General features: G+C 38.8%; 1 protein-coding gene across 16 annotated transcripts in view; it reads left to right on the top strand.

Moving 5' to 3' along the window:
* PLEKHA5 (pleckstrin homology domain containing A5) overlaps positions 1 to 24,527 on the top strand; it is a 163,212-nt gene that overhangs the window by 84,410 nt on the left and 54,275 nt on the right. For all 16 annotated transcript variants that reach the window (XM_017736677.1, XM_017736672.1, XM_017736676.1 and 13 more), the window contains 5 exons: positions 9,019 to 9,102; positions 10,067 to 10,187; positions 16,486 to 16,590; positions 20,041 to 20,113; positions 23,547 to 23,647. In XM_017736677.1, the coding sequence (XP_017592166.1) occupies positions 10,080 to 10,187; positions 16,486 to 16,590; positions 20,041 to 20,113; positions 23,547 to 23,647 (387 nt within the window). In that variant the 5' untranslated portion in view covers positions 9,019 to 9,102; positions 10,067 to 10,079. The remainder of the gene's footprint in view (positions 1 to 9,018; positions 9,103 to 10,066; positions 10,188 to 16,485; positions 16,591 to 20,040; positions 20,114 to 23,546; positions 23,648 to 24,527) is intronic.

Raw genomic sequence — 24,527 nt, 5'->3', positions numbered from 1 at the left:
GTAATTCACTGAAATTATACATATTTTTCGGTTTTTATATATCCATTGGATTTGTACCTCAATAAATTCAGGAGCTTTACTTTTTTGCAGTTCTAGAGGAGGAGTTTGTTGAACAAATGCACAACTGTTTCCAAATGAAAGCTTACCTTGGTTTTTCCTGTGTCCTCTGATTGCCAAATCCACTGAGCTCCCTTTTGAACCTTGAGTGGAGAAGGGGCTGGGTTGAGTGACAGGACAGTCGAGGTTGTCAGTGCTGGAGAGGAGTAGAAGAGTGACAGTGGTGCAGGTTCCTCAAGCCCAGTGGAAATGGAGACATGGCAGAGCAGCGTTTCACAGGGTACACTAACTGGAGGCATCTTGAGTTCCTGGTACCAAGCGAGCTTGCAGAGAAGTCCGACCCAAATCAGACCTCAGCTGGGAGTACTTTTGACAGCAAGACTGGCCTTTTTGCCTAGGCCTCACATTAACATATTTTAATATGCATATATACGCATCTATAGGTATTAAACGGCTTAAATTGTCTACATTCACTTTTCTTATAAGTATCTTTAGCTTTTTTTTTTTCAAAATATAATTATTGAAAAATGAGTTAAAATTGCTAAGAGGAATTGCTATTAAAGTAGCTTTCTCTGGTAAAATATCTCTAAATTTCATACAGTGAAATGGAGGCATGAGTCAGAATTGCCTTTTGAATTTCTACTTCTCTTTCTAATGCTTGCTCAAGAGCACATTTCACTTAGGCTTCTAATAAATAAGGAAGGCCAAGGCTTGCATAACTGAGCTTAGTGGTATGTGGTAGAGATAATTTTCTATCTAGTGAGCTTTGAAAACAGTAACAGTTGGTATGTAGCTATAAAATCATTTTCTAAAAGTTTTTACTGAATTTGATGCTTGTAGTTGTTGAGGGGGTGACTAAGACAACTGAATTATATCTAACTTACTTGGTGTGATGAATTTCTGCTGGTAGTGTTGTACAGTTGTGCTCATGCAATCAATGTTCATTTGTCCCTTGTAAATTCAAGTCAGGTTTATTTCTTGTTCTGAAAATCTCTAATATTGTATGAGTAAGAAAATACTAATTAGTGGTTTCTAATTTACTCATATTAATGAAATGCCCCAGTTTATTAGTGTGCTAATCTAAGTGGTCTAATCCAGCAGCAAAGACAGCTTTTTCTTTGTATTGGAACGTATCGGCTTTGTGTTTTTTTTTTTTTGTGTGGGGGGGGGGGAGTTGAGGTTTTTTGTGGTTTGTTTTTTTTTGTTTGGGTTTGTTTGGTTTTTTTGGTGGTTTTTTTTTTTGGTTGGTTGGTTTTGTTTTTTGTTTGTTTGGGTTTTTTGGGAGGTTTTTTGTTTTAATTGAATGTGGCTTTTTGTTTCCCACTCTACAAGTTAGTTTTAACTATTTCTACCCTCTCTACCTCTTCAGGAGAGGCTGCAGTGTCCCTCTTGCATCAGGGAAGTGAGCTTTTGGAAAACATTAGCTGATCAGACATCTGCGGTCAGTCTTCACAGAATGCCAGACTGGGTCACGTTGGAAGGCACCGCAGTGGCTCATCTGGTCCTACCTCCCTGCTCAGGCAAGGTCATCCCAGAGCACATGGCACAGGATTGTGTCCAGATGGTTCTGGAATATCTCCAGTGAGGGAGATGGCCTCTCTGGACAATCTGTTCAGTGCTGGGTCACTGCACAGGGAAGAAGTTCTGCCTCATGTTTAGGTGGAACTTCCTGGGCATCAGTTCCTGCCTGTTCCTCTTGTCCCAGCATTATTGGGCCCCACGGTCCATGCTCTGAGCCCTCCCTGCAGACAGGCACAGACAGGGATGACGTCCCCTCTCAGCTGTCTCTTCTCAGGGCTGAACAGCCCCAGCTCCCTCAGCCTTTCCTCCTAAGAGGGATGCTCCAGTCCCCTCACCATCTCCGTAGCCCTCTGTGGATCCACTCCAGGAGCTCCATGTCTCTTTTGTCCTAAGGAGCCCAGAACTGGACACAGCACTCCAGGCATGGCCTCACCAGGGCTGAGCAGAGGAGGGTGGCACCTCTCTATGACCTCTCAAAGATGATAATGAGTGGCCTGTCATCCACAACAGACAAGTAGTAGCCAAACTGGAGAATCCAGTGGTGCTTCTGGTCCACAAACCACCTGCATAGCCATGCTGCTCCAAATTGTGTTTCTCTTCAGAAAACACATTGTGGGGTTTCAGAATTGTTATGTTACTCTAGTTCTTGTAAGTTCTACAGGTAGTTAACCATTGAAGGATCCTTGGATTTCAAGTGTGAGGCTTAGAGACAGTTCTGCCTTCTAACACGTACCTCACTATTCTCCTAAACTTACCTCAGATAGCAAACTGTGTTAGTCATTTTTAGCACAGATTAATACTTACAGAATTGAAAATTTTCTTCATCTGCAGTGCTATTATCAAGGTACTGATAGATCCTGTGCCCAGGGCTTAAAATGTAGTGAAATGTTACATAAATTGATGACATGTGGCAGGTACATCTCACAAATTACAACAATGGCTTTGTGGCCCTTACTGAGTCTCAGTATTTTACAAATTCCCAGATATGTTACCTGCAGAATGAAAGATACCTCCTACAAAGTTCTGGGAAGCCTGAAAACAGTAACTTTTTCTGACAATGGAGTGTTTGATTAGGAAGAAGAGTCTTTTATTAAAACCTTCTCAATCTCTAACAGAGTACATGCTATTTTGGCAACTATTTCATCCCAGCATTTTGAAAGAGTTTTTTTAATATTTGTTCTTGCTTACATAAATTTAGTTTTACGTTGGAAATGTGTCATGAGAGCATGTTAATCATATCTGCTCAAGTGAGAAAAAGCTGTTTTCGTATGAAGATTTTCACTGGAATATGAATGTGGGTTTAGAAGGTCCCATTGAGAAGAAGGTTTATAATTTTGGGGCAGCAGTGCTTAATCTTTTGGAAAATAAAATCAGTAATAAATGAAAAGCTGGAGTACAGTCAGTTGTGTAGAAATGTCCAGATGCTTTTCACTACGGCAGCAGCAGGGATACCAAAGCTGCTATAACTGTAACTGGGAAGGGCTCAAGAGGAAAAGTCTACAGAACTGGCAGGTTGCCTGAAAAAATAAACTTGGAGTAGCCCAGGAAAATGGTGGCAGCAGTAACTACAGTTGAGGTGCTACATTGTCTGCCAAGAAAATGAGTGGAATTTTGTCTGCACCTTCCCAAGCGTGTGCACACACCAAGGGTTATTCTGCGCTTTGTTCTTAGCAGTGTGTGGGATGCGTTACAGGTCTGTCAACACTTTGGGACTGGCTGTCTCTTTTCCTCCCCCCCCCCCCCCCTTTTGCTGGGACTCCCTGATGTTGTTACCATACTCAGATGTTTCCCTGTGGAGTCATGCAGCCCCATTTCCAAACTTGTTGTTTAAAAATCATAATTGAAAAAAGGCTCATAATTCTAGGGTATGGTAGCACTGGCAAAAAAGTGCTTGCATTTGCTGTTTACTGTAAAATGAGACATTACAGATTTAGTAAAATAGAAGTGTCAGTATAGCCACAGACCACATCCTTGCTACAGTTGTGTAGGGACTACATTTACTTAAATTTTTTCCGAGTTCAGACAACTCTTTGTTAGGTTACTGTAAGCTACTGCATCTATTTCCATTAGAAATTAGAGATTCTTATCCTAGAAAGCAAGCACACAAGGTAGAAATGGCTGAGGTGATTCACCCCCCCACCCCCCTCCCAGGTAAAGAATGAAGGGCTTCACAGAAGCCAAACAAAACTGGCCTAGGCTTGTCTTACATTTGTGTTTCCACCTCACCTTTAAATATCAGTGCAAAAATTCAGCATTAATGCAGAGAGAATGAATTTATTGCTCTGGTAATCTTGGTCTCCTTACCTTATTTGCCATCTTTTAAAGTATTTTGTCATGACAAATGCATAAAACTTCTTCCCAGAAGAAATATCTCTGAGTGTATTTGTGATATATAGTATACTTGTGTGTATCCATAATAGAGGTTAGATTGTCAGTCTGTAAATCTTAGATAAGACATAGAGTAAGTGCTAGGAAGCAGATATTTGGTGTAGTATTCTTCTGAAATGTGTTCTTCAGTGTTCATTTGTCAAAAGGAACAGTGTTTCTAAATTAAAGATGTGGAGGCCTCTTCAAAGTTGTGTCCTGGTTTGTGATTTTGTTTGTATTCAACCTTTGCTTTGATGGCCACATTGAGAATAAGCAAATGAGAAGGCCTTAGCACTGAGGAACACATAAATAAAGGCTACAAAGAAAGGGCATGAGAGAAGCTTTGAAGTGGCATCTAGTTTTAATTTTAGTGGGAGGAAACCAGATGCATCTTTGGGAGTTCTGGCCCAGCTCTTTTTTTTTTTTTTTCCCCTTTATTTTTTTAAGAGGACTGGGAGCTCAACCAAATCATTCAATGGAGAGACCCCAAACCAACTGTTTCCACTCTGGTACTTTGATCTTTGTTGCCACTTTTGAGTGAACTGCTCTGTTCCAGAGCAAAAATTGTCTAACCCTTCATTTCAACTGTGTGCATCATCCTGGACAACTGGATTACATATCTCTCTTTTCTCCGTTCCAACTGCAGTTATCTGAGTTAATTTCCTATCCAATATACTGACAAAGATGATAGCAATTTCAAAATAGCAAAACTGATCAGAATTTCGATTTGGCTGGCTTCTGTAACATGTGCTAGAACAAAACATTGGTACACAGCATTTTGGGTCAGCAGTCCTGTAAACGCAAGATAGCGTGAAAACAAAGAAACCTGCTTGTGTAGGACTTCTTTTGGCAAGCTCTGCACCTGGAATGATGTGCTCAGTTGCTGCTTGCAAATAGAATAATATCTCTGAATGATATATTTGAGTGCTTTTCTTTTTTCAGTAGTCCTTGGATCACATTAAGCCAACAATAAGATTGCTGTTGACTGTACATTTAGTGAGTAGATTAAAACTACACAACAAGGTTTTTCTGAGTATGTCTAGAAAACAAGTAAAATAATCCTGTCTCCTAAAGAGATTAAGAGTCTCAAAGGATGGAAAGGAGAAAGAGAGTAGATAAGAAGGCAAATAACATGAGTCAAATTCAAGGTTACTGTCAACTTCTAACTGAACAGGATAAATCCTTTTGCTCTCAGGGCTTGTCCATGTGCCAGAACTAAAATACCTTATTAATGATGCTAAAGCTTGCAGTTTTCAGAGGAAAGAATTGTAAAGGAGAAGTTTGAAAATTCTGTAGAAAAGAAAAGGGGTCGGCTTGGTGCTATTAGGTTGGTATCAGTTGTCTTGCACTGAGATAGCTAAAAATGGACCTTCCACCCCTGGGAGGCTATTTTGGTGTGGTTAGGGCTGTGTGTTTTCTTATTTATTGTTGGTTTGGTTTAGTTTGGTTTTGATTCATTTATGGCAGGTATCAAACCACTGCTGGAATCAAGCATAGAATATTATCTTCATCCATGCCAAGAACTATCCTTTATTTTGCATTGAAATGCTCATCTCATGTCATCTTAGTGTCATTTCTGAAGCCCAGCACATTCCAGTAGCAATTATTAATGAGGAATAGTTTGTGGCACTTACCAAGTCTGGAGAATATGCTCATGAGTAGTAATGAAATACACAGGGAATTTTTTCCTGTCTTTGTCTCTCTTACGCCATTAATATGGATCCTAAAATAGTAAGGATCAGTCATGGCCTTCAGAAAAAGTGCAGAAGACTTTGTGTATGGTTATCCTGTGTTCTCAAAACACAGGAAAAACTGGAAGGAGGAGGCTGTATCTCTGCATAAGTAAAAGGAACACACTGGCTTCTATCTGGCTGTATCAAAGTGAATCACTCTCTTTCCACATAATAAAAGTACAGACACATAAATATGCAGAGTTGAAACTTTGAATTACACATTGGACTTGGTATAAAGTTGAAATTAGAGTTCTCATTAAAAAAAACTCTCAGTTTTTTGCTTTATTTCCCCTGAGATTTATTGATGATGTATAGGTAATAGTATAATAATTGAAATTCCAAGTGTATGTGTGTGTACCCAGAAATTTATGGATAGCTGAACAACTGTCTAAACTGGATGTTGAAGACTGTGAATATCAAATTGTAGCTTGAATAGAGTTGAATAAAACTCTGTGCTCTGCAAGATGGAGTTTAAAACAAATGCCTTAAGCTACTGTTATGTGGGAGGGTTATGACAATAATTATCAAGCTTCGCTACACCTTGTGCAAGTATTTAGAGGAGTCTTGTCAAAATACCAGCTAAATTACTGCCAAAAATGCAGTAATTAGATGAGTAATGAAAAAGTTTTCAAATGGAAGTATTTAAAATCTATTCATCCTGTTAGACATATTTACAGTCATCACTCTTAGTTGCACAAGCTGAATTTCCAGTGTTCACTTGTGAGATGTCACTTGTGTCTAAGATGAAGGCAAAGAAAAGCCTGTTTTTTCCTTTGCCTTGCCCTTTTAGAAGGAAGTGATTATGCAGATCTAGAAGGAAAGTACTGTATAATCCACAGGAACATGGTTCATGTCTGTGATATGTTTTCTGCCTTTTTTATGTAATCCCAACTACCTCCTGTACATCTCAACATCTGTGTGAGCAGTGAGGAAAACCGTGTTTTCCTCAAGGATTTTTTGGTGGTTTTGCAATGCTAACTTGATACATGACTCAAACCTGAAGCAAAATATTCTTGAATATTGCTGTCTTTGCTCTCCTCTCTCACTTTTCTGCCCTCTCCCTTATTTCTCTCCTGGTTTTGCATGGCTTCCCCACTGCAGTCTTTCAATATTGGCCTCTTCCTGTATCATCAGTGAGGTGCACTCACACAAAACATGGGATGTGCCTCCTCTTGGGTGGGCCTGAGTATTGATGGTCCCTGAGCAGAAGTCCTGATCCACTTATTTCTACATTTATGGATGTCAGCTGACTGTGACCTGTCAAGGTTTAATGCAAACAAGAAAGCAATGTTTTGGCAAAGCTTTTTTGGCCAGCTCATCTCCGTAGGTTTTGTTTGTTTTTTTCACTTTGGTGTGAGAGTTTCTGAAACGTCAGAGGGGAAAAAAAAAGAAAGTTTCTGGAAGGGAAGAAAAAGAGGGATCACAAAAGAAAAAACACCCAACCAAATAAACCTGGATGCTTCCTCAGGAATGTTTTGAATCTGAATTCTCTTTAATCTGGGCCACTTTCCTTGAGAGGCATTGTATGACCACGGCAATTAGAAATGGCACAGACTGTCCTCGGAGTGTCTCTTTCCTGTCTCCTCATTGTAATTGATACATTTCTAAAACAACAGCTTCTTCAGGAGCTAAACTTAGAACTATCTGCTGAATTTAGTACAAAGATAAAGTAATGGAAATGGCTAGCTCGTTCAGTAAGCTGTAACACAGTCTCTCCATTTAGGCATCAGTAGGTTTTTAAAATCCCAGTAGAGGAAGTGCAAAGAATTGGGTTACCTTTCTAGTCTTGCACTCTAGGTTTATGAAGGCTTATCCATTCATTCACCATGAAAGTAATGTGGATTTTTTATTCGGCTTTTGTTTGGAGGCAGCTTTTAATCAATAACGCTCTAAAATTGCAAATTGTTATGATTCAAAGAATTTTATTTTAAAAGTGGAGAATATTAAGATAGGCTTGTTAAATTGAGGTTGTTTTTACAAAGCAAGAAGGGTGGAAGGCGTGACGTTCGTGAGATGAGCTGTGCTTCATAGTTTTGAAAGATCAGATGGTTAAGTGAGTAGGCAGTCGGTGTTAAGGATAAAGTGCCTGTGATCTGGAGATCATCTAGTCCAAAGCCTCTGCTAAAGCAGGCTCACCTACAGCAGAGTGCACAGGGTTTTGTCCAGCCAGGTTTTGAATCTCTCTAGAGGAGACTCCACAGCCTCTCTGGGCAGCCTGTTCCAGTGCTCAGTCACTCTCACAGTACTTTTTCCTCATATTTAGGTGGAACTGGCTGTGCTTCAGTTTGTGCCCCTCGTCCTGTCGCTGGGCACCACTAAAGAGAGCCTGGCCCTCTGTTCTTGTCAATCACCCTTCAGATAGGTGGATGCATTGATAAGATCATCTTTCTCCAGGCTGACCAAAGCTTCCTCAGTCCTTCCTCACAGGAGAGATGCTCCAGTCCCCTCATCATCTCCATAGCCCTGCGCCTCTTCAGTAGCTCCTTGTCTTTCTTGAACTGAAGAGCCCAGAACCAGCCCTCCCTTTCTCTTCCTTCCCTTCAGAGGCTGGAGGACTCAAATCCAAACATTTCTTTCTTGCACAGCAGCAGCTGATAGTTGTTGAATTTGGGCAATTTCTGCCAAGCTGTGGGAGCCACTGTGATCTATCAGGATCTGCAGTTCAGGGGAATGAGATAATGCCAAGTGAGCATTTTTAGGCCGCTGAGGGTGAAGCTCAGCCTCCCTGCCACTGCAGGGTACTTCAGAGCAGCACCCTGAATTAAAAAGCCACCTGCAAAAGTAGAACTGTGATTGCAACCCCCTCACTCTTATTCCAGTCACTGAGTATTTCTCTGTAATATTGGAAATCTTAAACTAGTATCTTCATGTGCTGAGGATGAAGACAACTGCTTTTACAGTGGTGTTACTTTATCCTTACAGAGCAGTTGTATGTGTCTCATGTTTAACTTGTCCCTGTCCAGCTGAAATCCTGTTTATGAATACATAAAGTCATAGCTGAAGTGAATTATCTATGTTCATATATGGACTAAAAACACTTTTACTTCTGTAGTTTTTAAAATTCAAAGTGGTTACCAACCCAGTACCAGTGTTTTCTGTCTCTTTTCAGTGTGTTAATGAAGATTTTTCAATACTAGTTCTCATCCTTTTTCTTAGTATATATATGTGTATATATATATATATATATATGCATTTGTGAGTGTTTACACGTATGTTGTTGTGTGCCATAATGAAATATTCTTAATTGTTTTCACTGTACTGATACATTTGATGTACTGGATTTACATCGAGCTGGAAAAACAAAACATTATTTCCTAATACTTTTATCTCTTTTTCACAGTCATAATGAACGAAAAGTAACCTGCAAACATCCAGTAACAGGACAGCCTTCGCAGGACAACTGTATTTTTGTTGTGAATGAGCAGTAAGTGACTTCTGTTTGACTCTATAAAACACAGGTTTTAAAGGCCATTAATAGTGAAGTAAGATTCAGTGATTACTAGTGGCAATATTTTTTCCAAGTCAGATCAACATGTAGATAGTTTTACTTGTTTAAATTACTTGAAAGTAATGATAAATATTTTATGCTAACTTTTAAGATATAAACATAGCCCAAATTAGTTCTATGATAGAAATGCATCATATTTATGCACTTTATGAATTTCCACTTGTCACTTTAGTTTTTCTGTAATTTTAGTAAATGACCTAGATATTATATAACAAGCAAATAAACTTCCAGAAAGGGATACATTTTATAATCACTTAGGGACAATCACAAGCTGTTAATCTATAATGTTTTGCCTCATAGTTTCTCCTCAGCTGGTTATTTCCTTGGCCAGTTGGGACACTTCCTGAATCATTGGATAATAACTTGGATTTGCTGTCTTTGCATTAGTTTGTAGAATACACAGCAATGCAAGAAGCTCTGCACGGAGTGCATACCTGACCTCAAGACTTTGTTGGTGTCTGGGTTCTGGGTGTCCTACTCACCACCATTGCTGCAACACGTTACACGGTGGCTCGAGTGAAAACCATCAGAACTGGCCAAATTTCACAAATGTGCCTGTTCTCACCAAAGTGGGGCAAAGCCAGATGGGATCTCTGGAAAGCATTTCTTCCCATTTCCATCTCACGCTCATACCTGTCTTTTTCCCTCCCACCAACACCTTGCACTAATAGAGAAATTCTATTTTTAAACAACATCTTAAAATTCATCTATAATAGATTTGAGTTTAGAACACAATGCAGGTAACTCTGCAGTGAAGTTTGAATTGCTTTCAAATTGGAAAAGTAGGACACAGGCTGTACAAGGCTACATCTAGGGGTGCTTTTTATTAGCAGTCTGCACACACAGCATGTTCTAGTGCTATTACATATTCTATTTTCAGGACTGCTGCAGCAATGTCATCTGAAGAAAAGAAGGAGCGACCAGTAAGCATGATATGTGAAGCAACTAACTATAATCTGACATCAGATTATGCTGCTCATCCAATGAGCCCTGTGGGCAGAGTAAGTCTTTATGTCCAATAAATTAGAACTGAAATAATTCAGTTATTCCAGAAGGTAGTAGACAGTGCTATGTGTTAGTATTCCACTGAAAGAAAGAAGCAAAGCTTATATATTTTTCAGGGCACTTGACTGCTTCCACGTTTAATTTGGAAACTGAAGTGTCTGAAACAAATTGTCACTGTAGTTGTAATTTCTATCAGGTATCTCAGATTTTATGACTTGCACGTACTTAAATTGTCTACAGAACCTGACCTTTCTGATCGGTGTGAACAGCAAAAACCTTGAGTGACTGATGAGGCATCTGGGCCAGCATTGTTACAGAAATTGCTCCATCACAATCAATTGCCTGGATGTCTCCAGGTAAAACAGAGAGAGTTGGAATTGTGAGTAAGAAGGAGTTGTGAGAGAGGTGGGAGGTGACCCTGTGCTAAACAGCAGGGGAATGATTTCCTGCCATTGGACCAGAAGTAGAAGTCCTGCCTTCCTAGGAAAATTCCTGGTAAATGTTCAGGAGAATCCTAGGGTCACCTTAATTTGTGTTTTGCTTCTCCATTCACCCAGTTTCTCAGGAGGTGAAGGTAAATGCCCAGATGTTCTTATCAACTTTTAAGTTTATCGGATGAAGCTGATGAGCCTATTGTCTGTTTGGGTTTTTTTTTTGTTTTATTTTCAACTTTCCTGAGAGATAAGTGCACTTGCTACAAAATCAAGAATTGTCTTAAGTTTCCTAAGAGACCAAGATAGCAGCTTTGATCAGTGACGACAGACAAGAGCTGTCATCTCTTCTACCCAGTAGTTAAGAGCTAAACAAGGGGGAAAAAACCCTATACTTTAGCTAGTCATTGAAAATTTTAACCCTGAGAAGTGCTTTTTCAGCAGATTAATCCAGCCTGCAAGGGAAAAATAAACTTTAGAATGTGTTCTAACTGAGGAAATTCCGTAATGTCAGAAACTTGGATTGAAATAATTGACTTACCATGTGGTAAGAAACATTGCAGGGTTCCTTTAAGTGCATTTTGGAGACTTTTTTTGTTTTACATACCTCACGAGACAGGCAGGATCCTTGACCTACATTAGAAAACTGTTATTTAATGAGAAAAATGTCTTAATCTATTAATGTTGCTGGGGGGAAAAATAGAGAGTCACAGATGTATTATAAACAGTAACAAAATCCATCTCAACTTTCATATGATCATGTGTAAGTCCATGCAGGAAAACCAGTTTCAAGTACAACAAACTAGAAAACTGCCAAACAACAGCAAAAAATAAACTCAAAACTGGCTAAGCCCTAAAACAACTAAGCAAGCAAAAAACCCAAGGTAATTTCTTGATAGAGTCGTAATAGTGATGTAGAATGCAGTAATTAGAAAGCTAGTTCTCTTGAAATTCATTTTCTAGGAAGCAATCTCAGGTTAAATATGCAAAATTAATTACAATTTAGGAGCATGTGTCTTACATTTTTCACACTTCTCTTTCAAAAGAGTAGTTGAAAATGCCCTTTAGCCTAGTGTTTGTTCCATAGTCTTCTAGAATGAAATTGAGATTTCTGTGGCCCACTTAGTGATTACTTTTACTTTCATTGATTAATGACACTTTAGTTCCCTGTGAAAATAATATTTTGAAAAAACAGGCTGTTGTTCTACTTTTCATTCCTCCTGTTCTAGTTATTTAAATGCACTTAAAATATTAATGTGATTATTGTGGCTGTATGTGTAATTACTGCCCATCAGTTTTCAGGTGTGAATTTGTCTGAATTAGTGCAACACCATTTAAAAAGTGTTGATTTTGGGAGGTGAATGCTGGCAAAGTATAACCACAGCTAATATCAGTCTGCCTTTTCTGGCAGCTATTCAAGGCTAAGGAGTTGAATCATTTCTAAAGATGCCTATATAGAAATGGCCCATGGGTTGTACCTGGATACAAAACTGATTTTCTTCTGTGTTTTTACTCAAACATGTCTTCAAACAGTAGAGCCTGAAATTCTTGGCTGTCTTACTAGCTTTTGAATATAATATGTAGAGGCCTGGTATATTACAGCACAATAAAACAGGAAAAAAATGTTGGTGAGGGAAGTTACAGAGAATTAATTACAGAGGAGAAGATGCTTTGTGTGGTTGCCAAACCAATTTTTTTAGGTGGTTTTTGTTCTCAGAGATAACTCATGAACACACCTGATACTGGCATGTAATGAGGAATGGAAAAAAAGTTTGGGGTACAGCTAAAGTTTCAGACAGTTGAGGGGTACAGAAGAAGGTTCTTCCTGCCATTAACATTAATTGATCCCAGATAGATAGGGAACTTGGAGAAGTTTCTATTTTGTGTCAGAAAGACTCTCTGGAGTCTAATACTGGGGCTAATATGAGGTGAGGCAAAAATCAGTTGCTGCCCAGTAAAAGTCTTAATTCCAGTCTTGCTTTCCCACTGTATACATGAGGGGGGGCCAAATAACACACTGCAGCTCTGTTAAGTGCTGCTTGTTTCCTGTTAGCTTGAAGCATATTTCCAAACATGGAGCCACTAGCACAGACCCCTGGCTGTGAAAAAGGTCTAGGCAGGCTTCAGACTGCTACAGAAGTATATATGTAGAATGAAGAAATTGTTTTAGTAGTTGTCTTTTTTTTTTATCTTATCTTTCTTCCTGCTGTTAAAATCACTACCTAGACAAACAGGATTATGTGTCCTGAATTGCTTTTTAATGTGTAAAGTCAGTCATATTACCAGTCACCCTCCACATTTCAGATTTGCTGCTCTTCACTGCTGTCCTGATTATCAGCAGAATAAGGTGAACAATTTTCTCCCAGGAAGTGGTGTGCAGTGTTAGCCCAGGACAGCTGCTGAGGAATTCCTGGTGACTCCACTACAGCTGGGATGTTTCCCAGTGCTCATTAATATTAATCAGTTTGTTTATAGGTATTTCAAGCCAGTCCAGCTTTGAATGGCTGCTCTAGGTGTAGCCATACAGGTCTGCTCAGATTCCAGGAGATTTTGGATCAATAGTCATGGGGTTCATTAGCAAACAGCACGGTGAGCAGGAGCAGTGTGAAGGGCAGTACAGCTCAGAGCTGAACATCCCTACTGTGTTTTTGTGGTTTATATTCAGACTGTCCAGTAGTGCTCCTTGTGCATCTTCTATTTTAGCCTCGCCTAAATGAAATCCAGTTTGCTTTATTATGCAAACCAAAGCACACTAAGAGGGAATGATTGGGAGATTTGCTTCAAGAGTAACCTCCTGGTCCAAGGGGAAATGCTGAGGCACAAACCCACCCAGCTCATGGACGACTGCAGCACTGGAAGGCACCGAAATTGCCTATAAAATCCAGAAAGTAGCATCATGTTGTTCTGTGGTTTGGAAGATAATGTAAGCCTTGAAGACTGGCAACATATTTTTAAACTGAAGTTGAAAGTAACAAAGATACAGATTTGTACTCTCTGAGTTGACATGGAAAAAATTTCCTTATTAGCAAGGTTCTCAACCTATGTTTTTCAAATATACATGCAATAAATTTAATGTTAATTAATTCCTTTTCTGCTAGTTCTGAAGCTGGGGAAGAAGCCTCACATAAATCCTGTGTTTTTCTACCAGCTAAGCAGAGAAAAAAGATACTTGCAGGGTGATGAAATGTGCAGCCCCAGATGCTGACTGGTCTGTTACCCAGAGTTCAAAACCCTGCTGGTGTTTGTTTTTTCAGTTTTGGAAAACAGTGAATATCACTGGCTGGACTTCTTGGCTTCTTTCCCAGTACTGGATTTGTGCAGGGTTCTTCCCATAGGTGCTGATTTTGGAGGCATCTGAGTTGCTGGGACTGTGCCTTAGAATGCATCAGATGTGACTCTAAGTACCAGGTGTGACTCGAAGTTTGCTTGCTTTGTTACCTTCTACACCTTCCAACAAGTGATTAGTAGTTGGGTCATTCATTCACTATCCTCTTTTTCTCTTTTCCTTCTCCAGAAGCTGGAGCTGGGCAATATGTCCTGTATTTTTTTGTGCTGTGGGGTAAAAAGTACTTGAAACCTTCAGTTCTTTTTTTTTTTTTTTCTGTCTTCCTATGTCCACACAGATAATTAGTTATGTCTGAGAGACCACAGGATGACCAGGGATCGCAGGCATAACAAGTGGAGGAGGTGATCTGGAGTCTGAGAACTCATAATTAGTTTATATATGCACCTACAGTATTTCAATATCCCAAAATACTCATTGTCTTAAGGTTCAGAATTTGTTGTGAAGTTATTCTCTTTATGCAGTGTGTGGTAAAATAAATACAAGTCATCTGAAGTGTTCTCTGTATTAACTAAAATTAGAAAACACTTGTGATGCTGCATTTAATTAAAGGAAGTTTGTATTCACAGTTGGTAGGATGTAACCCACTAAAACTCTGCTGTTAGCTCAGTGAAATTGGAGTCAATATGGGTTTTTATCAGACCTACCTTAGAGAGGGTTGTCTAAATTATCTGAATTTGTTAGACTTGACATAAGTGGTTGGTTGTCTTCAGAAGCATCCTTAATGCCATAGCTGTTTTTACAAGTATAGGAATTCTGGAGCACTCTTGAGAGGTTTTGAACTTTGAATGCCTAATATTAGAGTAGGTATGAGTGTTAAATTATTTCTGATCAAAGTGTTAGCACAGCTTTTGTGTGATATGCCAATAGAGCAGTCACACAGGTTAACAGAGAGAGATTAGTTCACTTTATGACTGGATTGTTGTATGTTCTTTGTTATGTATTCCTTCTTCACAGCTGGGTGTCATAACTCTCTTGGCTTCTTGCAAATCTTGGTCCATTTTGCACTGATAGAATTTTTCAGAAGAAAATGTGGAAGTTTTTGACATTTATTCTTAATTAGGTTTTCAATTGCTTGCTCTGTCTTGCTTTTCAGAACTGAGTCAAATTTCCATATCTCCAAGGGAAATTAAAAGCACTCTGATTGTTTTTATATTCCCTCGTGATTCTTGCAAGAAGGAAATACAAAACGTCCTTGTTTCATTGTGTTGTAGACTCTAGGCAAGCACACATAGTTTTTGTAATGTTATTAGGTTTTTTTTGCCAAGCAATGTTGTATTCTTCAGTTAATGGCATCATTGACAGATGCTCCTCATCATTTTAAATGAAGTTTTCAGTTCATGATTTTTTTAACCTGCTGCCGGATTCTCTCTGAAGCACATGTAAAACCCAACTTAGTTCTGTGATGTGTGTTGAGAAAATTTCCATACAGAGACCCCACACCCTCATTTGCAACAAAACCTGGGTGTTTGTTTAGCATTCCTCCTTTGGGAATTTTGCATAACCTCATGATTAGTCTCAGTAGTAGAGATAGGGAAGCTGAAACACAGGATTGTATTGTCTCAATTCAAATGGTGGATTTGAAGCAGAGATGAGAATGTAGCTTTAAAAATTCACTTGAACTTTACTTCTGCACGGGAGTGTACTTTGCTCTATCACATCTCCTGGTCTCTGAGGCACCAATTCTTACAGAATTTAAAACACAAGTAAATGTTCGGCTCGTTTAGTTGCAGAACAAACTTTATAAATGTAGGCTGAGAAGAATGAAGTGTGAATTGGCAAAGCACTGCAGGTTTCTTTGTATCTTTTCCAATTTCTTTTGGTTATTCAAGTAGAAGGATGAAATCTAAAATGGTTTATTTTTCCTCCTTCTCTTAATCGTGTGTGATGATTACAAGATTGTAAAAAGTGTAAGCAACAGCTGATGTGACCTCTGGAGTTTCATGGAAAGGTTTCTAAGTTGACTTCAGTGCAAGCAAGTAAAATAATGAGTATTCAAACTAACCAAGAGATCACAGAACAAAGAAAGAATACTAAAAAATCAGTATATTTTAGGAAAGGGGGAATTACATCTTGTTGGAGTCTGAACAAGTTTTCATGTGTTAGGTCAGTGTTGGAAGCAGGAAAGAGTAGAATTGCTTGCCCAGGTGATGTAATTTTTCATAGCTAATAATAGTTCTGTGAGTTTACCTCTTCCTACAGCTCAGTAGGCATTCTATCTACCTTAGAAGAAGGTCAGATATGTATTTGGTTGGGTTTTTTCCTGTTAAAAAAACCCCCAAAATACCTTTAAGTACTTGTCTTGGGATTTATCTTTATATTCTCTGCAGAAGAAAAGAATGAAATGCTGAAACCAGCAGAACCATCACAATAATTACCTAAAAAAAAGAATACAGTTGGTGTTCTGCAGTTCCCCAGAGGAACACATAGAAGAAAAAGATCTTAAAGAAAACAAAAGCGTTTTGATTTTTCTACAGTTATTGGTGTCATGGTTTCTTTAACGTGTTCCATTCAATTTAGACATCGCGATCTTCAAAGAAGGTTCATAATTTTGGAAAGAGATCGAACTCCATAAAGAGAAATCCTAATGCACCAGTTGTCAGACGAGGCTGGCTCTACAAACAGGTACTCTGCCCCTCTTCACCCCCTTCTTTTTTTTTCCTCTAATGTGTGTAGCACAAAAGACAACCACTTCTATAAAATACGATAGCAATAGCAGAGTGAAGCCATAAACTGGGGTCTTCAGTTAATTAACTACTTATTGGTTATCAGTCTGATACAAATAAGGCCATCAGACAAGTGAACACTGATAGATTATATATACATGATTCTCTCTAAAAACTCTAAGCAGGTGTTGGTAGTAAATAGCTGATTTAATTTCAGGCATGTCAAGATCGTGGGACAAGGGTGTATGACCCAGAGTACTGGTGTTTTTTAAGTTTCTTTTGTTAGACTCTATCTTTTTCTTTTTTCTAAAAATAGTATTTCAATTAAACAATTGTAAGTGAAGCCATTTCTTCATATATTTCACATAGGTATTTCTATTTTCTTAATTCAAAGATAATCATCTTAAAACCAGAGATTATTTTAGGTTTTCCTGTGGAGTGTAAACTAATCTGAAGTATGTGCTCTGTAGTACTGTGACAGTGTTCTAGCCTGCTGTAGATTTGCTATTCTGCAATACCAGACTACCCTTGCTCTTTATTGGTTTGCAGGAATTCAGAGTGCAGTAGCTTGATCAAAAAAACTGAACAACAAAACCCATTAGGCCATAATAAGAATCTATTTTTCAAATCCACCAAGAACCCTGTAAGAACTTGTCATTTAAACTCAGCTGAGACAAATGTGTGTATGTAATTTTGATCTACGTTGTCATTTACTGTGCCTACTCAGATAGACTGGAATGACCTACACAGATTTCTGGGTGCTGGTGATGAGTCAGTTTTTAAAAACTACTCTCAGATAATAAGATCCAGAAGTGTGTTTTTAGTGGAAGATTTTCCCAGGTTTAGACAATGCTGTGGCCTCTACTGTCGTTCAACGTTGAGAGTGAAAAATTCTCACAAAAGGTGAGAGATTTTGTTGCTGTGTTTTGGGGCACAGAATCACACAGTTGTCTTGGTTGGAAGGGACCTCATGATGATCTAGCACAACCTCCCCTGCTCAAGCAGGCTCAGCTTGAGTATGCTGAGCTGGAAGGGACCCAGTCAGGATCATTGAGTCCAGCTCCTGGCCCTGCACAGGACACCCCCAGAATCACACCATATGCTTGAGAGTCTTGGACAGGACTTTGTGCAGCTGGGCTTTGAATATCCTCACAGATAAAGACTGCACCACAACCTCTCTGGCAACTTGTGATGGTATTTGACCATTCTCACAGTAAAGAAGTTTACCTCTGCTCTTTTGTGTCCGTTGTTTGTTTTCTTGTCCTTGGCAAAAGTGTGGCTCCACATTCTTTACAGTCTTTCATCAGATATTTATATACACTCATAAGATGCCTCCTGAGCTGCTCTCTCCCCAGACTGAACAGTCCCAGCTCTCTCACCCTGTTTTCATATGAAAGATGCTCCAATCCCTCAGTCATCTCTGTGGCCCTTTGCTGGGTTCACTCCAGTATGTTCACGTTTCTCTTGTTCCAGTGAGACCAGTGCTGAACAGCACTCCAGCCAGACCTCTGTAGTGCTGAGCAGGGAGGAAGGATGTCCTCCCTCCAGCTGTTGGCAGCACTGCTAATGCAGTCTGGGATGCTGCTGCCTTTCTTTGCCACGAGGGTGCATTCCTGGCTCATGATGGTGCATGGGGTTATTCCTCTCCCGATGGAGGAATGAGCATTTCCCTCTGTTGAACTTCAAGAGATCCTTCTCTGCCCAATTTCCCAGCCTGTCGAGGTCCCTCTGAATGACAGAACAACCATCGGGAGTATGAGCCACGCCTCATAACTCTTGTTATCTGCAGACTTGCTGAGGGTGAGCTCTGTGCAGCTCATTAATGGAGTTGTTAAATTGTCTTGGCCACAGTATCGACCCCTGGGGCAGACCATGAGGCACTGGCCGCCCACTCCCTGGGCCTGGCACTTCAACCAGTTTTTAATCCAGTTGGAGATGGTTTATGTGGTAAACAATTTGAATGCTGTGATGTTTGATTGGTGTTTGTAAGAAAATGTGCTGCTGGATATTTATTGCCATGTTGTGGTAGTCATTGAAAGCCAATTTAGTCAAGAGTTTTATCAACAGGTATGGTCTTCAAAAATTTACAGTGAAAGCTTCTGCAGGTTTCTTTCTGATAGTAAGATAATGTTTATGTAGTCACAGAGACTGGCAATTTTTGTTTCATTCAGGGTGTGCTGTCTCTGTGCACGTAAGGACCTTCTTCTGTCATTTTTCTGATAATTTTTTAAGTCCAGAGCCAGCTCCCTTTCTGGAAGATGTTTGAAGTGAACATACATTTTCTGAATAACATTTCCTTGCTAATGCTTGGTTTATCCTTTCTTCTTCTTTCAGCTCATTTCCCCCACCCCAAAAAGAGCAGAGCTTGAAATATGAGGCTAAAAATTATCCTGGCTTTTCTTGGGTGGGGGAACTACCCGAAAAATTAACCCACCCCACAGTTTGTCATCACAGAATCCCTCTTCTTTATTGTCACAAAAGCTATTTACTACAAGAATATTGCTAATTCACACATACTTTTCTTCTTGGAACAGATTAACATATTTATTAAATCAGATTCTACCTGGATGTGTGTGCTGCAAGGCTCTGGCTTATTTACACTGCAGTAGTGGTGGCAGTCTTTCATTCTGAGTTGTGTGGTGTAAATTGGTTATAAGCATAAAAGAAAATTAAATTGCTGTAGGAATAAACTTTATTTAGGAAAGAAATTTGCTCTAGATATATGAGTGGTAGTAGAAGACAAAGTTCAACAGAGAGTTTCTTCAGACAACAAAGGAGGATGTACCTGAAATACTATCTTGCTCTTTAAGGAAAAAAAAGCTTTTTTTTTAATTAGTTAAACGGTAGGTTGTAATCTTTAGCATGCCTGGAAAAAAGGAGGCTCAGAGCAGGCCTTCCTACTCTCTACAGCTGCCTGAGAGGAGATTGTAGTGAGGTGGGGGCTGGTCTCTTCTCCCAGGTGACAAGTGGCAAGACAAAAGGAAATAGCCTCAAGTTTTACATTGGATATGAGCAGAAAATTCTTCACCAGAAGGATTGTCAGGCATTGGAACTGGCTGTCCAGGGAAGTGGTGGGGTCACAACCCTGAAGTATAATTAGATGTGTCAGTGTGGCACTTGGGGACATGGTTTAGTGGTGGACTTGGCAGTGCTGGGTAGCAGCTGGACTCAGTGATCTAAATGGCCTTTTCCAACCTAAACTGTTCTGTGATTCTCTGTTAACTTCAGGCTTCCTGGGTTACAGTCTTTGTTTGCAGCGACAGGTCAGGATGAGAAGTCAAATACTTAAAATAGCCAAGAAAATGAGCTACCAGCACACACAGCCCAGCTGTGCAGTGCCTGGTTCACTCTGTGAACCATTGCTGCCACCAGTCTGAGGGTTCTGACTCGATCACTGTGATTCATGCAGGATAGCACTGGAATGAAGCTGTGGAAGAAGAGGTGGTTTGTGCTCTCAGATCTGTGTCTCTTCTATTACAGAGGTAAGTTCAGCTCCTGAGAGCTTCATTTGCTAATTTTGCTGGAAGCAGATGAATTTTGACACACCACTCAAATGTAAGAAATAAGCTGCTGCTTAACTTAATGGATTAAAATGGTTGTATAGCTGTCAATATCCAGGCCTACTACTCTTATCTTTTTTTTTTTCTTTCTTTCTTTCTTTCTTTCTTTCTTTCTTTCTTTCTTAATTACCACTTTCACATAATTGCTTCCTGCCTGCCAGGCTATGCTCAAAGGGCAAACCCATTCACAGCCACCTCTGTTACTTAATTCTGGGTTGTGGTTTTCTCACAGCTTCTGTTGCTAGAACTAAGTATGCCAGGTTAAATCTGATTTTTCATGCAAATTAAGCAGCTGAAATGGGGACGGGGAAGGGATTTAGTGCAGGGGAGCTGAAACTCTGCCTTTAGAATGATAAAGAAGATATATATGCCTTTGGGAACTCTAATCAGTGTTCATGAATGCTTATAAAATGAAATGTTGTCCAATTCCATGTGAGTAGAAGTCTCTGCTGTATTTGGAACAAAAGAATCTGTGAGTAACCTCATGTAGCTAGATTAGACTTATTTTACATGGAAAAAATTAGCTGCTTCTCATTCTAGTCTGGAGTTATGTGTGTTAGTGATCCCTTCACCATTGCAGATCATGAACTGTAGTGCTCCTGAGGAGATAAAACATATAGGACTTGGGCGTAGGGAAACACAGACAATCCTGAAATAAAGTGTACGACCATATTAGTTTAAAGGAGGCTGAGAATGAAGAGGATTGTAAAGCATGGCAGAATAGAAGAGTGTAAACAGGGCCATCTGCAGCCTTAACTGTGGGTGAAGGGTAGCAAAGGGTTTCAGTTTGGGGTGAAACTTCAGAGTTGGTAGAACTGGTGCTGATGCTGGTGATGCTGCAAGCAGAGACTGATGAAGTTAAAATGGTGTTCTCTGAAAGTACAGCATGGATCCAGTCAAAGACAAACCAGGTCTGAAACATAAAAGCTCTGTTTGCAACTGGTTTAGCTAACAAATTCTGAATTATTCAAATACAATAATTAGACTTTGCTTCTCTATCCCAAGTGGTACACATAGTTGGATAAACCCCTGGTGAGTCAAAAATCAGGCTAAAATTTCAGTCATGGAGGCATCGACTGACTGATTCAGTTACACTGTGGTTACCTAAGTGGTCATTATATACTCTGTGCTTTTTACAGGCTTATTTTAAACACATCTTCAGGCTTCTTCTTCAAAAAGTTGTGAAGAAAGTGCTACATTATTGCTGCCTTAAGAACAGATTAAATTGAATGTAAGCACTGCACAGGAAGTTTGTCAAAATAAAAAAAGCAATAAGCAAAACCAACAACAAATAAATATAAATTGCTCCATAACCTTAGTTTTATTTTCTACATGTTAATCTGCCCAACAAGCTGAAATACAAGCAGAATAACCTGAATTGTTTATGTGATAGATGTAGCTTTTAGCTATCACTCACTAGAAAGTAGTTAAAGCTGTTAAAATGGAATTAAACCTGTGCAGTGAGAGTCCAAAATATATTAGAGGTGGCTGCTAAAATACAAGAAGCTTTTACACTAAACTTTTTATGTTTCTGTTAACTCTGTCTCAGATATTGAAAAAATAGAACAGGGAGAGTCATGCACTTGCTCGCAGATCAAACCAGAAACCGTGTTTGTGGTTGTGCAGTTGTGGTTGTTGGGTTTTTTTGGTTTTGTTAGTAGATTTTACTAAACTTCTACAATCGTGTTACAATGTTGGCAGCTGAAATATAGTTTATAGATTAAAAGAAAAATCATGTCACTGTATTTTTTCACAGCTTAGAGAATACTCTTTTTCTGTTCCCCCATGGCATGAAGGACTGTCCACTTCCATATTGGAAGGTTGTTGTTGGCACAAATAAAAGTGCTTAGAACTGGACGGAAGATCTGCTTTTTTTTCTCGTGTACTGTTCAGACACAGCACACAAGTAAAGATGGGTATGGGGCACTGGAATATGTAGATAAAAGCAAGCCTGATTGGAAACAGATTTTTAAAATCTGGAGCTGGAATGTAGCGGTATGTCTTTAACAAAGACCAAAGTCCTCCAGACATGCAGCTCTTCAGTGGAACAAAAATGCTTAATGCTGTTATGTGGCACTAGTGGGGGGATTTACTCAGTGATTAGTCAAAATATAATCTAGCAGAAGAGAGCTTTTCCCCAAAACAGAAGTCCAAATAAAGTAAACCCCAACGTTTGCCTCATGTTCTGAGACAGGGGGGAAAAAAGGCACATTTTTGTGTGTGGCTAGCAAGGAGTTAATATTTATTAAGGTGGGATGGTTTCAGTCATACTTAAGGGTACTGTTGAGTTCCTGAAAGCAAATCCACTCCTTTTCTTTTCTGCCTTCTAACTGGAATCATTTTGTGCTCATCTCTGCAATTAAATAACTATCCCAGAAAGCGTAGTTTTTACATCTAATCTCTCAGGTGATACTAAAATGGCTGGGCACAACTTTCCCCATATAAATAACTTAAATGAAGGTTCTGCCTGTTCAAAATCTAAGGACTAAAAGAAGAACCTGGAAAAGATTTGAAAATTCACACATAAGCAATAATCCTTTTGTGCTGTTGAAGTATTTTAATTGTAAGTGTTTATTTTTCATGTTTGACATTTTGTAATACCTGTGTTTTCATCTTAATTTCATAGATACACAGTCATTTATTGTGGGCACTCTTCTTCAACTAAGAGAAGAGTTATGGGGGACAGTCTCTTAAGATACTGATTACAAATAGAAGTTCTGTATGTGAAACACAATTAAGACTGACTTTGTGAATTGCATCCAATTATTCCTTTATTAGAGTATAATTGGATTTAAAAGCTGGATGTGGCTTTTAGTTAAAATGTCAATTTTTTATTATGATCTATTGATCTAAAATTTTGTGTAAGACAAGGTTCTGGGAAAAGGGTGTTTGTTTAGGGGGAGAGCTTTTTTTTACAAATTATCTGAAACGTATGCATTCTTACAAATGGAATGTAATTGACTGTAAACTCTTTGTGGGAATTATAGTTATAATTTATAATTAAATATTATAATGGGGATTATGTAGCATAATATGCCTGAGATCAGAAGAAGAATGTGCACATTTTTGGTAAGGCCAACAGTCGTAAGCAGTGTTTTAAACTACTTGTGTTGTCATAGGTGTTTTTACTGAGCAGGCAGTAGATATGTGGTGTTCTTGTTCTTGTCACTGAATTAGAGGCTTGACTTCCATCTTCTCTTCAAAGTTAGTCTGGGCTCCTGGTTCTTAATGCATTCTCCTCTGAGCTAAACTTCTTGTTAGTGCTCGTGTGAGGCTAAAAGAGTTTCATCAAGTGTCTGAATGCAAGTGTTGTGTGTCCAAAGGCTGTTTCTCTAATCCAAGTGTGCATTCCCAGATGAGAAAGAGGAAGGAATACTGGGGAGCATACTTCTGCCTAGTTTTCAGATATCTGTGTTGTCTGCTGAGGACCATATTAACCGCAAATATGCCTTCAAGGTAAGGGAATCAGCTTTTCCATTTGATTTTATATCTGAAAGCACGAGAGCCTGGTCATAAGAACTCATTTTTACAGAGTTATTTGGTAAAAAAAGATTGACAAACAGCTTCTGAGGCTGATTTTTACATAATAGAGTAGCAGAAGTTTCAAGTACTTAGCCTGATGTAAATATAGACATAATCACTAGAATGGGAAAATGGATGGATATCACTTAGTAATAGGATTTTCTCTTTAGTTCATGGATCTTAAATATTCGGTGGTGCTTACTAATTGTAAACCAGCATCTGCAGCTGGACTTAGCCCACTAATGAAAGTTCATTCGTTATTTAGATACAAAGTATCTTTACACATAAATAAGAATAATCATTTATTATCACTTAAATCACAAAATTACATGAATCACTCTCAGGAGTGTTTTATGACAATCTTTTAAATCATGATATAAATTACTTTACTAAATATTTTGTCCTGACTTTTTTTGTTGTTGTTTTATGAGCTCCTTTTGGCATTTCATTTGGTCTCCTAAGCAAGACATCATTTATTTACTATGGTAAGTACAAATTAAAACTTACTGTATCATTCAGACTGCCAAAATCCATGCCAAAATCTTATTTATAAGAATTATATTAATCTATATTAATGAATGCTCAATATAGTTTTTAGTAGATTGAAGAAATTTAAGTGCTTTTTATTTAATGTATTAATGAAGAAGCCACTATGATTGAAAATTACAGGCAGTTATTTTGAAAATATGGATGCGGTGACCAAGAAACATTGTAGTGTTCCTTTTGATTTTTTTTTTCTGATCATATTATTTGCAGAAGTCTTACTAGATAAAGCATTAGAGTGAGTATGCAGTAACAATATTTGTCTCTCTTC

Source organism: Corvus brachyrhynchos, unplaced genomic scaffold (assembly GCF_000691975.1).
Source record: "Corvus brachyrhynchos isolate BGI_N302 unplaced genomic scaffold, ASM69197v1 scaffold246, whole genome shotgun sequence".
NCBI classification, from domain to species: Eukaryota; Metazoa; Chordata; class Aves; order Passeriformes; family Corvidae; genus Corvus; species Corvus brachyrhynchos.
Note: the sequence above shows the minus strand (reverse complement) of the source record. Positions and strands in the feature narration are given on the sequence as shown.